The sequence below is a fragment of the Ambystoma mexicanum genome, chromosome 4p (assembly GCF_040938575.1).
Source record: "Ambystoma mexicanum isolate Mex_15411 chromosome 4p, UKY_AmexF1_1, whole genome shotgun sequence".
In the NCBI taxonomy this organism is placed as follows: Eukaryota; Metazoa; Chordata; class Amphibia; order Caudata; family Ambystomatidae; genus Ambystoma; species Ambystoma mexicanum.
Window position 1 is genome coordinate 992,676,478 of NC_090927.1, and position 14,850 is coordinate 992,691,327.

General features: G+C 45.3%; 1 protein-coding gene across 2 annotated transcripts in view; it reads right to left on the reverse strand.

Moving 5' to 3' along the window:
• QRSL1 (glutaminyl-tRNA amidotransferase subunit QRSL1) overlaps nt 1-14,850 on the reverse strand; it is a 522,490-nt gene that overhangs the window by 245,553 nt on the left and 262,087 nt on the right. For both annotated transcript variants that reach the window (XM_069606574.1, XM_069606573.1), the window contains exons 6-7: nt 11,693-11,868; nt 11,469-11,581 (exon numbers count right to left, since the gene is read on the reverse strand). In XM_069606574.1, coding sequence (XP_069462675.1) covers nt 11,469-11,581; nt 11,693-11,868 — 289 coding nt within the window. The remainder of the gene's footprint in view (nt 1-11,468; nt 11,582-11,692; nt 11,869-14,850) is intronic.

Genomic DNA, 14,850 nt, shown 5'->3' on the forward strand with positions numbered 1-14,850 from the left:
GTGGTTCTTTAAAAGTATTGGTATTGTGCGTTTTTCCTATTTCTGCCTTTTCTCTCCCTTTTTAACTAATTATTGGAGTGCCATCTATGGTTACGCGCTCACCTCTGTTTTGCTAAATAAGTGGTGTATTAACCTAGACTTGTCAAATAATGAATTAGGGAGGTGTATATATTTCTAGTGAATGTGTTTGAACTTGCTTGACATATTAGTGCCAGTGTATTTTTACAAGTATGTTTTTAAATAAATAATTATATACTTTTATACCAAAGCTCTGGTCAGTGTTTGCTTGTACTATTGTATTTTTAGCCCTATTGTATATACTCTATATACTGTCCAACTCTTCTTGAGAGAAGTCTGACTGCTCAGCCACAGCTACCAGGTAAATCTGGGTGGTACATACTGATACCAATTGGGTTTACTGCGAACACCTGTAGTTTTAAACTTTTTGTAGTGGTCCCTAACGGAACTGCACAGGTTTTTTCCTAACACTGGTGTACAGCGGTGGGATTTGTATTGAGTATACATTTTAGTGTGCTGTTTGATACCTTAGTGCAACTAACCACAAAGCTTAGCACTAAAAAGTTTATTTTCTAACCTTTCAACTATGGAAAGTTATAGTCAAGAGTCCCTTGCTACAAAAACTGCTGATTGTTTAAGAGTTCTCTGTAAACATAAGAATCTCCTGACTAAAGGCAAGACAATGGACCTAATAGAAAGATTGTTAGCAAACCAAAGTCTGGGTGATGGTTCAGAGGAACCCACTCTCCCAGAAAATGTAGATAACAGTGATGATATTGATATTGATCAAAGTAGTGAAAATCTTGAGGCAGAGTCAGAAGAGGAGGGTGAGGCTGTTGTGACTGTCCCCCCTAGGCCTCTATCTGCTCTACCAGCTGTACCTACTGGACCTTTACCAGGTCCCACACTTAGTCCTCAATGTCTTTAACTAGAGAAAATGAAACTTGAATTGGAGTTTAAGAGACTTAATGCTCAAGCAGAACAAAGACACCAAGAACTGAATCAAGAACTAAGGCTCACAGAAATGGAGCTCAAGCATGAGCTAGAGATGAAGAAATTGTCTGTTAAAAATGCTTCTCTCTCCGGATCCTCTAGGAGTACCAGTCCCAAAAGACCCCGGATGCCTAAAGAGATTGTGCGTATGTATGAGCCTAAGTTGGATGTGTTGGATTGGTTGGCTATGTTTCAGTATAATCATGGGCTCCAGGACATCTCAGGGAATGAGTTACTTCCCTGGTTGTTCTCTAGGCTCCCCCCTGTTGCATCTGATGTGGTAATGAAGTTGGGTGAGGTGGATAAGAAGGATTATGAATGTGTGAAGCTAGCTGTGATAGCTAGATTTGGGAAGACCCCTTCCCAGTCCCTTAAGAGGTTTAGGACCCTCAAAAAGCATGATGGTACCCATTGGGCTACCTGGGTGAGTGAAAGTTTGAAGAATTTAGAGGGATGGATTAAGGGTTACAGGGTGAACACTTAAGAGGGAATGAAGAATCTTGTGATGTTGGAGTCAATTTATGATGCCTGCTCTCCTGAGCTCAGACAGCACTTAGCTGATTCAAAGGAATTAGATTCCAGAAAGCTAGCTAAGGCTGCTGACTTGTGGGTTTCCAACAGGGCTACTCACAAGGACTCTGGGGCAAATCAGAAAAAGGAAGATGGGAAGCAGCCTAAAAAGGACTCCAAAGAGAATTCTAATAATTCCAATCTCAAAGAGGGACCCAAACAAAACAATAGGGGTAAGCCACAAGGGAAACCGAATCAGGCTAGTGTCCCTTCTGGTGCAAAAACAGAAGGAGGTCAGAGCAAGCCATCATTTCAAAAAGCATTTGGTAAATGCTATGTTTGTAGCTCGCCTGACCATGTGAAAGGGGATCCCAAATGTAAGGGTAAACCTTCAGGGGTCCACACTGTCGCCTTAGCCTTCGCTCCAGAGGAGGAAGTACAGATGGCCAGTGGAAACGTTCTACTACTGGCTGATGATCCCACTGGAGTCTCAGCCAGTGTTTCTTTAGTGTCTCTGGGGATGTGGGAACAACAGAATTGAGATGTGTATAATTCTATCCCAGATGATAAAGAGTATTATAAGGACAGTGTCCAGGTGAATGGTCAGGAGACTCCTGCCATTAGGGACACTGGGGCCAGCATATCTGTGGTGGATGAATAATTTTTCAAGGCAGAGGATGTTGCTAAGGCACCCAAACGCCTCACCAAGTTAGCTGGAGGGCCTGTGCAGATGCTTCCCCAATTACCAGTTCTCATCTAGTGCAATGATATGACTGCGAAGATACCGGTCAGTGTACAATGTGAGGTGACAGGAAGGGTTGTGTTGGGAAATGACCTGAAAACTCTTGGAGTAGTGTCACACACCCCCAGACCTCCTAGTAAAAGGTTACAGGAGCTAACCAGACCTGCAAGAGAGAAAACCATGAGGGGATCTTCTCTGGAGATGATGAAGAAAGATATCACTCCTCCTCCACTGGAGCAACTTACTGCAGTCTCAAAATAAACAGAAGCAAAGGGGCAACCCAAGACTTCTAAGAAAAAGCCAGCAGCAAGCACTCCAGTGCTTCCAACAAGGACTTCCCGTAGGTTGTCCAAAGTTACACCTGTAACTCCACCTCCAGCTGAGGCTGAGAGGGAGGTACAACCCTGTATGGTTGAACTAGACTCTGAAGAAGAGCTAGTAGAAGGCCAAGAACTTATTGGAGATCTGGATCCTGTTGACCATCCTGAGCTGCAGTCTTTACTGGCAGAAGGTGGACCCAACAGGGCAGACTTCAGTAAGGGACAGAGAGAATGTCCAACTCTGGAAGGTCTTCGCCATCAGGCAGCTTCTCAGGCCGATGGGCAAGAACCTGGGAAGTATAGGTTGCACTGGGAAGATGGCCTCTTCTACAGTGAACCAACTGAGTCTGCACCTTGAGACTACAAGCGGCTTGTAGTACCTCAAGAGAACAGACAACAGTTCTTGAAGCTAGCCCACGAGATTCCTTTGGCTTGTCACTTGAGTTTCAAGAAGACCAAGGAAAGGCTCTCACTCTACTTTTATTGGCCAAAGATGGGGGATGAAGTAGATACGTTTTGCAAGAGCTGCCACACCTGCCAAACTTCTGGTATGGTTGGTTCCAAGAATGTGGCACCTTAAGTGCCTCTCCCAGTAATGGGAGTCCCATTTGAGAGGGTAGGGATTGACAATGTTGGTCCCCTTGATCCCCCAACCTCCTCAGGCAACAGGTTTATCCTTGTTGTAGTAGAACATGTTACTAGATACCCTGAGGCTATTCCTTTGAGGACTGTTACAGCTCAGGCTGTGGCGAAGGCCCTCCTTGGTATTTTTACCAGGGTTGGGTTTCCTAAGGAAGTAATCTCTGACAGGGGGTCAAATTTTATGTCCCACTACATGAAAGCCATGTGGAAAACATGCTGAGTTACTTACAAGTTCTCAACCGCATACCACCCTCAGACAAACGGGTTGGTAGAAAGGTTCAACAGAACCATGAAGAGCATGATAGGTGCGTTGGAAGATCCCCTTAAAAGAAAGTGGGACCTTCTACTGCCATGACTTCTCTTTGCTTATAGAGAAGTCCCTCAGGAGGGAGTAGGTTATTCTCCCTTTGAACTTCTTTATGGCCATCCAGTCAGAGGTCCAATTGCCCTGATTAAGGAGAGGTTGGAGAGTGCTCCTTCCCCCAAGCCAGTCAGAGTGACTATGTGATAGGTCTCCGGAGGAGAATGTCACACATGATGGCAGAAGCTAGTGATAACCTGAAAGCTGGACAAGCTTCGGCACGATCAAAAGGCTAACATGGTTGAGTTCACTCAAGACCAGCTAGTTCTAGTTATGATCCCAACAAGGCAGAGGGCCTTGCAAGATAAATGGATGGGACCCTTCAAGGTTGTGGGTAAACTTGGAGAGGTGTACTATCTGGTGGACTTGGGCAATCCCAAGGAGGATCCCCGAGTCTTCCACACCAACCGACTAAAGGCGTATGTCTCCAGGCCTGAAGTAGGAGCCTTGCTTCTAGCTTCAACAAGAGAGGAAGAAGAGAGTAAAGCTCTCCCCAATCTCCTCAGAGGCTTACCCTTGGATGAAAAGATTGAAGGAGTAAATCTCTCTTCAAATCTGACACCTGAGCAACAAGAGGAGTGCAAATCTGTGTTAAATCAGTTTGCCTCCCTGTTCTCACTTTCACCAGGCTTGACCCCTTGGGGCCAGCATGATATACTCACTGGTGACTGTCTGCCAGTCAAAAGCAGAGGATACAGAATGTCAGAAAATGTGAGATCCCACATCAAAGGGGAGGTCAGCAAGATGCTTGACCTCGGGGTAATAGAGCCCTCTACTAGTCCATGGTCTAGCCCAGTTGTGTTGGTACCAAAGGCAGGATCCAAAGAATTGAGATTCTGTGTGGATTATAGAGCTCTTAATGCAGTCACCAAGACTGATGCCCACCCTTTGCCTAGAACAGATGAGTTGGTGGATAGACTTGGTGCAGCCAAGTTCCTCAGCTCATTTGATCTAACGTCAGGTTATTGGCAAATAGCCCTGACAGACCATGCCAAGGAGAAAACTGCATTTTCTACCCCAGTTGGCTTATACCAATTTAAGGTTATGCCTTTTGGACTTAAAAATTCACCTGCAACATTCCAAAGGATGGTAAATCAGGTTCTGGCTGGGATGGAGGACTTCTGCATGGCATACTTGGATGACATTGCAGTGTTCAGCCACTCCTGGGAAGAGCATGTTAACCACCTAGGACATGTTTTGCAGGCTCTTGGGAAGGCCAACCTGACCATAAAGGCAAGCAAATGCCTGATTGGACAGAGTAAGGTGGTCTACCTTGGGCATGAGGTAGGAGGTTGAGAAATAAGGCCTTTAATCAGTAAGATTGAAGCTGTGCAAAATTGGACAACACCTACTACTCAAACCCAGGTCAGAGCCTTCCTAGGCCTCACTGGGTATTACACGAATTTCATTGAGAACTATGGGACCGAATGTGATCTCCTCTCCAAAATTCCCTAAGAAGGTCAGATGGAATGAGGAGTGCAATCAGGCCTTTGAAAACCTGAAGAAAGCTCTTTGCCAAGAACCAGTACTGAGAGCTCCTAACTACCACCAAACGTTTATTGTACAGACAGATGCTCCTAATCTAGGTATAGGTGCAGTCCTTAGCCAACTGGATGGGGGAAGGTAGGGAGCACCCCATTTGCTTCATCAGTAGAAAGCTGAAGGATCCTGAGACAAGGTGGGCAACAATTGAAAGAGAATGTTTTGCCATTGTGTGGGCACTGAAGAAGTTTAGACCATACTTGTATGGTTCTACTTTTGTCACTCAGACTGTCCACCAACCCTTGAGATGGTTGATGCAAATGAAGGGAGGAAACCCAAAACTATTGAGATGGTCAATCTGCCTTCAAGGGTTTGATTTCACCATTGATCACAGGTCAGGGTGTCACCACCAAAATGTTGATGGTCTCTCTAGGATGTATGTCATCGACTAGAGGTATGAGATTCATCCAGGAGTGGATTAAATCCTCCTGTCCCTTAGTCTGGGGGGAGGGGGGCGAGTGTTAGGGAGAATTCTCTGTAAAGGCTAATTTCCCAAACCTAGTGAGTCCCCCCAGCAGCTTTGCTGGATTTTGTGGGGTTTAATTGTTTCTCCTGCTAAGAGTGAGACTCTTTTTCTCCCACTCTTAGGCATGATTTGAGAATGTTCTTTGACTTTGTAATGTGTTTTATGGGCTATGGGGTCTTCTACTCCATAGGGCTTCATGTGTTTTTGGTAAGTGTGTTACACAGCACTCTCAGTGCAGTAACACAGGGGTGTCATAGTGGCCCCCAACCATAGACTCCATACCCTGGGACTGACTACTGTCTCCCAGGGCATGTAAAGTCACCATTGACTTTACTAGTCCTAAATTGTGAACAGAATCAGTACAAACCATCATATTGTGGAAGTACTGGTAGGGGTAATTCGATTGCCCCTGGGTCTGTTTTTCAAGGGGGCACTGTCCTGTCCCCCCTTGTCGAGTTTCTGGCTGGTGGCAGTGGTTACCACGCGAAATATTCCACCGGAATATTTCCTATGGGATTTTCCGATTCATTTTAAACGCACCACTTTTTTGGTGCAATGTTAAAGATACTGCCGGGTTATTTATTTAATATTTATTCCCCGGTTGGGTCTTTTTGCCAGGACTCGGTTTTGAAATGGCGCTTGTGTTCTCCTCTGTAACTCCAACCCAAGTCGAGCCCTTTGTTCCAAAAAGTGGTGCCACTCTGTCTGGGTCTACAGGATGTGTGGGAGGGGGGGAATAGGCACCCTGGACTGAGTTGCCTTGGCAACTCAAGTCGCACTCTTGTGTGATTGGCCCAGTGGTCAGCCGCCCGGCTCACCACTTAGCATGTTTGATTGACAGCTAGGCTGGTGAATGGGGGTTTTGGCTGCATAAAAGCAGGGCTTTGGGGACTGGAACTTCAGAAGTCGCCACAGGACCTAATGAATACGAAGAGGGGAGAAGCTGAGCCACCTACAACGACAACACCATCGGTGGAGCCCTGCTGTAGGAAACTCACCACTTTCCCGACGACAGAGAAGATCTTCTTCCAGGAGAGTCTTCTTCCCTTTGAGCTGGTGGGACCAACCAGTCCGCCTTTTTCGCCTTCCTGGATCGTCTCGTGGTCGAATCGCCTGTGCCAAGCACCCCGGCGGCTGGATAGCCACGCTTCACCACTACCGCAAATATAAGGGTAGTACCTTTTAACCGGGAAACTCTGCGGCTGGTTTCTTCCCTGGCAGTGCAACACCCTCCAGCTTTCCTCCACGTCGAGATCTTCTCTTCCCCTGGACGAAGCACCGACGTGCACCCGCTGCCAGGAACAACTGCCCCCGCTGGAGCTTTCTCACCATTTCAGGTACTGCGTCCCGCCTGGTCTCCCTTGCAACAGACTGTTCAAGGTGTCCCGTAAATCCTTGACTCTCTATCCTGGGGTGACCTCGGACCCGTTAACATTACCTTTCTAACTTGATCCAACTTCTTTCTGACTTTCCTGCAAAGACTTTTAGTGCATTTCTACTGTGTGATCTTGGGCACATTCTGCCTTGCTCTCTCCAAGAGTGGGCCTGGCCTATGAACTTTTTGCTCTACAGTAGACCCTGCCTTTCTTGACTGGCTGTGGTTCTTTAAAGTGTTGGTATTGTGTGTTTTTCCTATTTCTGCTTTTTCTCTCCCTTTTTAACTAATTATTGGAGTGCCATCTATGGTTACGCGCTCACCTCTGTTTTGCTAAATAAGTGGTGTATTAACCTAGACTTGTCAAATAATTAATTAGGGAGGTGTATATATTTCTAGTGACTGTGTTTGAACTTGCTTGACATATTAGTGCCAGTGTATTTTTACAAGTATGTTTCTAAATAAATAATTATATACTTTTATACCAAAGCTCTGGTCAGTGTTTGCTTGTACTACTGTATTTTTAGCCCTATTGTATATACTCTATATACTGCCCAACTCTTCTTGAGAGAAGTCTGACTGCTCAGCCACAGCTACCAGGTAAATCTGGGTGGTACAGACTGCTACCAATTGGGTTTACTGCGAACACCTGTAGTCTTAAACTTTTTGCAGTGGTCCCCAAGGGAACTGCACAGGTTTCTGCCTAACAGCCCCCTGCCAATGAAGACACTCGTGAACTATACTACTCTATGTCCGCCTGGGAAGAATTTGCAGAAGAACACAGACAACATGGGTTTGGCAGAAAGGCGTCCTGACCAGGAAGGCAACACGGCTAGAGTAGACCCAAAAGCCAACAGTGGCGGAACGTGAGGAATCCAGGGAATTCGTCCCTTCTCCCAAATGGTGAGCCACCTGCTTTGGGACTCGGGAGGCGAGCCTGCTAAGCTTCATGCCTCCTAGGGGACAGGGCAAGCAGGTTTGTACTGGGGTGAACCCCGTACAAGACAGGAAATCCCCAGAAAGTGATAGAAGTTATCCTCCCGTATCTCATGATTCTAATATTTTTGCTGGCTACATGGTAGTTAAACAGTGTGATAACCTGAAACGTCCTGTGCTAATTGCTGGGATGGATTCTAACCTTCTGGATTCACAGTCCTAATGGAAAACGAGAGAACAATGCATAGTCTTACCCCTTAGGACTGGGAAAGATAAAGAGCCAATCACCTCAGACTAGGCATAGAAGAGAAGTCCGCTGAGCCACAGAGACCTGGAGACCTCCGCCTGGGAGGTGTAGCAACACAGAGAGCACATGCCAGACATGGCAAACCAAGTTGTGACCGAGCCCGGGAACACTCACCATCCCTGCCGGGGCACGAACCAGAATTTCCCAGCCTAGGACAGTGTTGAGAAGTGGAGGTCACCCGTGAAACCGAGAACTGGCATGCGTAGGAGCCGACGCCAAAGTCCTGCTGGAAACCAGTGGGAAGAGAGGTCAATCTCTGCCCGACGTGGAACACTACGGCAAAGCGGAGGAAGTGGTGCCACATCGGCAGAACTCACCAACTGTCCCAAGGAGCACCACCTCGAGAACAGAGGTATGCAGTAGTTCCAGGGAACCTGGAGGAGAGCAGTGAGGCCGATATATGCCCCAAGGCAGACACTAATGCATGGCCGGTGAAGCGAGACCCCAAGGCGGGCTTGGAGAAACCAGGCCCCAAGGCGGGCTGAAAGAAACCAGGCCCCAAGGCAGGCTGAGAGAAACCAGGCCCCAAGGCGGGCTGAGAGAAACCAGGCCCCAAGGCGGGCTGAGAGAAACCAGGCCCCAAGGCGGGCTGAGAGAAACCAGGCCCCAAGGCGGGCTGAGAGAAACCAGGCCCCAAGGCGGGCTGAGAGAAGCCAGGCCCCAAGGCGGGCTGAGAGAAGCCAGGCCCCAAGGCGGGCTGAGAAGCCAGGCCCCAAGGCGGGATGGGTGAGCACGGCCCCAAGGCAGTCGTGAGAAGCGAGACCCCAAGGTAGGGTGAGAGAAACCACACCCCAAGGCAGGTGAGTAAAACCAGAACCCAAGACGAGGTGAGAGAAACCAGGAGCCAAGGCAGGGTTAGAGGAACAAGACCCGGTACTGCCCAAGTGGAGAGAACACCCAGAGTTTCCTTGGTACGGAACGCAAGGAGAACATTCAGAATGGGGGCAGGAACCAGGATTGCCCAAGTGGAAAAGAGTACAAGAGACATTTAGAATTATTGCATGAACTGTGCTAGGAGGGAAAGGCTGAAGAGACACCTATTGCTTTTGCTTGGTTTTTGCATTGGGGTGACGAGCCCCAACGGATAAAGACACACCGGAGTGGGGCTCAGAAATCAGCCATTGTTCTGTTGCTTGGGCCACAGATCTAAAAGTACCTTAGTTGAATTTATGACTTTCTTTTTGCAGTGGTAAGTTAGCATAGGATTTCAGGACACCGGGTTTTTTCTTGTTTTTGTAAGACATTCTGGCCAGTGCATTTTTATGTTCTTTCTTTATAGCATAGGATAGAGAATCTAAAGCTTATGGATAGCTCAGGCCTTGTGATTTTAATAAAGAACCATTCACCTAAAATGCCACCCTGTCGGTCTCTGGATTCTGATCTGCCACAATACATGGACGAGGGGAATTGTAATCCCAAAGGCACCCCAAAAGAACTACAAAAACTGATCATGAGAGGCCCAGTAATTAAAACAGTGCTAAAACAGTAAAGCTTAACAAAAACAGATACAATCCATGTATATGGTACTAACAATTATACAATTTAAGTCTAAAGTAGCTTCACTAAAAAGATATAGTTGTTCAATAAAATAAACAGAAAAGATCTTGTCCCAGTAGCACGTTATAAGGACTAATAAAAATAAGAGGGTCCTAATTGGGGTTAACATTAAAAAGCAGTAAACAACCACAGGAAACCGCTTGGTTGGGCGCAAGCGTGTTAGCACAGGCTCAGCATTGGACATTTACATTGCAGAACAAGTTGAAAGTGATCAACTTAAATAGTCAAATTATATGAAAGAAAATACGTCATACAGTGAGGCTGGAATAGTGCGACACAAAGAGTGCGAGACTCAGATTGCCTCAAAGGTAAGGTGGTAAACTAGTTCCATACCTGCAGAGTCTCACTCACAAATGTGCTTTGTCCCACTGAGAGATGTAGAGGCCCTTGATAGGAAGATCTCTGGTTAAATGTAGACTCAAATACAAAAGGTTCTGATAGCTTTGAAGAGTTTGATGCAGTAAGGGTCAAACTAAACATAATGCAACAGATTACAAGGAAATCGGTGAAGACTGAACACAATACCAACTGAATTCACAAAGTGGACTAGTCTCCAGAGAATGTTTTCACTACGTCCTTGACCACCAAGGAAGTGAACAGGGTTCAAAATTGAGGGGAGCTGGGAGCCTGACTGTAGCCTAGAAGAGCCTTGTTAGATTAACTCCAGCAGCTACTTTTGGCTCCCCAGGACAACTGATGCGAAACAAGCCTATGTGAATTTAATTCTATACGATACTTAAAGCATAATAGTTCCTAAATAATGGACAAAATGATAGTTTTTCATATTAGGTGTAAGTTAGATTTGCGAAATGCTATGTAGTATCTCCTTATTCCCCAGTGGTAGCTCCTGATAACTGGTTAGTGCTGAATTCCCAGGAGCTGCTTTTAGCTCCTGCTTATACAAAATTAATTTCGCTCCCTGAGTAAACATAGGAAGGACCCTTCCTTCATATGTTTACTCGGGGAGCGACATTTTTATTGTTCCTAGGAAAGCTGAAGGTTGTATTCTGGGCCTGCACTTCTAAAAGTTTATCCTATGAGTCAATGTGTGGCAAATAACTTGCCACATGAGCCGTCAAAGTACTGTTTACACTTGCATTATTCTTTCATAAACTGGTATAAATGGAGACAATGTGAGTTCATGATTCAATTTCCTGGCACACACCTCTGCCACATGGTTTAGAGATTTGAATATTATGCCAACAAGAAATTAGGTTTTGGCCTGTTCGATTGTTACAATTGGTTGTGGCAGAAATACCTGCACACTTATATCATTGGGACATTTTGGCAAAGGAGCACTTCAAGGGCAAACAATCCCAAAGGGAAAACATATGTAGTAAAATATTGATTACAAATTAGAGAATGCTTTCATTAAGACTGTAAATGTCTTGGTACAGCAATCATAATAATAGTTTTCCTATATATGGGTCTCATTTCCTGAATTGTACCAGAAATCTCTTAAGTAAACATTAAGAATTTCATCCGACACCTCAATGTTGTTCATCACAGTTTGTGGATCAAATGTTATTCATTGAACTTTGGGCCAATAGTTAATGCTTCAAACTCAAGGGAGATCACCACAGATGCCTATTTGTGTCAAAATGTGACACAGGTAGAAACTGAAGGTGGCACAAACTATTTTCGTTAATATAAAGAAGGGCAGTGTGAATTGTTTAAGGTATACACTTAGAAAGTTTACCTTTGGTATTCCAACACAAAGATTGCTGACATCTATTTCTTCTGGCAGTTCAAATGGCTGAAACTGGTCCTGTACAGTTGTCGAATCCTTTGGATCATGTCCAGCAAGTGCACCTAAGAACAGAAATAAGGTGCATAAGCAACAAAATGCTAATATCAGCCGCAAACTAAAATTACAATCCTACACCACCTGACAGAAGGTGGCAAACACTGATGAAGACCTACCCAAAATTATTGCTGCATCATCCACGCATCTTGCTAGTACGCCTGGTACATCCATGGAGTTCACCAATGGAATAAGGCCATGACGGGAGAGCAGTCCATAGGTGGGTTTCAATCCTACAACGCCGCAGTGAGCAGCTGGATTTCTGGTAGATCCTCCTGTATCCGATCCCAGAGCCCTGTGGTTTAAGGAAATCTGTGATCATCAATGAATAAGGTTTGCACAACAAGGAAATTACTGAAGTGAAAACTGAGTATTTGGTAAGGGATACTGAGAAAGAGGGATGTTGTAGCCTTAAATTACAATTCAAATGTATGTTGGATCTTGACATAGTGAACATAAAAGAAATATATACTCCTGATATGCCATCACGTCTCAAAAGAAACAAGGCTGAAGTGTACCTAACTTTGATAGAGCATAGTACATACAACGCTTGTCATAGACATTTGTAAAAACGAGTGATAAGACAGGTGCCCTTTGCCACAATACATTACACTGCATCTTCGTGAGCCATCCAATACACATTTACTTCCTATCACGGATAGATCTAAAAGAAACCCAACTTCGCTACGAGGCGATGGAAACAAATCACACTGGCCAAGTGCAAAGGTTTACCCATTCCCAGCATGTTGACATCTCTACTGCCTTGCAGCAAAAGTAGATGCAATCATCAAGCTGCCAACTGACCCACTTTAACTTTGTGCATAGGGTCTATGTGACCCCTCAGAAATTGCATATGATGCGCCCACACCACCACACCACTGCCCCAGATGTAAGCAAGACTCAGCTTGTTACTGAACATGGTGTGGACGTGCCCGATAATACAAAAATACTGACGAGAGCAGATAGTGAGGGTCAATGTCCTAGTGGGAAGTCAGCTAGACTGCTCCCCCAAGATATGCCTACTGGGTGTGTTACCCAGGGGCAGACTGGTGAAATGAAGGTTGGCAATTGCATGAAAAAGTCCAAAGGCACCATGCTGGCACAGCAGGACCTAGGGAGGAGAGAAGGGAACGAGGACAAGGGACTTGCATGGAACATACTCCTAAATGATTTGAAAACCTCTCCCGATTACCTACCTACCTGAAGCACAGGTCGCATTATCGCATTAGGGTGGGGAATGAAACCAATGAACAAGACCGCAGGCTGCCAAAGTGGCACAACCTGAAAGACAATGGGCAGGCATGCGAGGGTGGAGGGGATCTTTTGTGCATTTGTCAAGGACTGGTCTGGACTGGGGCAGGAAGCGGGATGCGGGAGGGATAGAATGCGGTTGCTGAGGTTATCTGTTTGCAACAAAATTCAATAGAAATTTTAAAAAGAAAAAAAACAAGCTGGTGACTGGTGCATCCTAGTTGGTGTATTGTGCTTTGTTTTTAAGCTCATTTACGCTTATATGAAAATCATAGCCACAGAATTAGTAGATGCTTTAACAAAATTTCAAAAATGGGATCAAACTACTTCACCAATACACACTACTTTTAAAAATGAAAAAAAAATGTCTTTGTTTTTTTTTTTTCCGTGCACTATATACTCATGTACAGCTATACTGCATGTCAGTTGCAGGGTCTTGCAACTTTAAAAAATATATACATTTGTTTATAAAGCACAACAGCAGAGCCATGAACTTCTCTCACTTGCATTTTTGTTCCTTAAACAGGATAGAAATGGTTTATTTTGGATTGCATTTTACAGTGACAGGCCTCTCAAGGTGAACTGTGCCGGGAGCCAACTGTGTTGGGAGGGCACTTCTGACACAAATGTATTCAAGGCAGCAGGGCAGCGCGACATTTGCGCTACAGCTCACCCCGATGGAAATGCATTGGTCACCTTTGAAAATGTGACTTGCTAATTTCCAAAAATTGATCATCTAAGAACAGCATATACTCTGCTCTATTTTTAAATGCCCTATTTTTTGACACTCTGGCCAAAAGTCTGCATTATTTTTTAAATACAAAAATAGACACAATGTGAGGAAAAAAGGAGAGAGAAACTGGAGTGATGGGCCAGATGGTGAGTGATAAGCTAGAAAGGAGGGGGAGAGCAGTGGGCCAGATGGGGAAGAGAGGAAGTGGTGCACCATAAAGCATAGAGGGTGCACAGGCTATAGGGGGAGTGGTGGGCAACAAAGCAGAGATGGAGCAGTTGGCTGGAAAGAGGCAACAAGCTGCAGATTGGGAGAAAGGATGAGGGAAGAGTGCAATAGAATGGGAGAAAAGATGCAAGATGTAGAAGTAGCAAGAAAGAATCAAGGATTGCAGGAGGAATTGGGGAGCATAAGGTGTGTGTTGGGAGTATGGTTTGGAGTGTGGTAGGGACTCATGGAGTGTGTACTGTGGCTTGGCAGTTGGATAGAACAGGTATGTGCATGGCAGAGTGAGAGGTTTGGGAGTGTAAGTTGGGATGAGGAATTGTTGAGTGTGAGGGGTGTTCATGTTAAAGGTGTGGGGGGCTTAGTGGATTGGAGATCATAGAATAGGAATATGTTCACCATTACAACTGATAATGATCAATAAAGTTAATAATATTAAATAGACAAGCACATTAAACCAAAACAGTAGAGCAAAACAAACACTGTTTTGTCAAGGCTGGAATATCTGGATCTCTTCCTATTCTATTGTAATTTTAATTGTTTATTTGTAAAGCGCGTATACACAAGTGAAGTGATTCAAAGAGCTTAAAGGTGGGAACAGAACGAGGGGATATCGGTGTCATTCTTAGGCCTTGAAGATTATGAATGATCTAAAAGGTACACATAATGAAAACCTGGCTCTCTTGTAATTTTCAGGCTGCCCTCGGCCACCTCCTCGCCCTCTCTCATCTCTGATTGCCTAACTGCCATTCAAGATTGGTGTGTCGCCAATGATCTTTGTCTGAATGCCAGCAAGACAGAGATCCTCCTCATCGGCACACCTTCACCATCCTTTCCCCTCACTCTCTGGCCAGCCTCCCTTGGTCCTCCTCCTACCCCCACCTGCGAGGCTAAGAAACTCAGTGTCATCTTTGACTCCACACTTTCCTTCTCCGTCCACATCTCTGATGTCTCTAAAAGGTCAACCTTCCTATTGCACCTCCTCAAAAGGTAATCTGCCTTTCCTCTCCTTCCCCCAGAAGCTCATGGTCTCCCAAGCTCTGGTTCTCTCTAGGTTGGACTATTGTA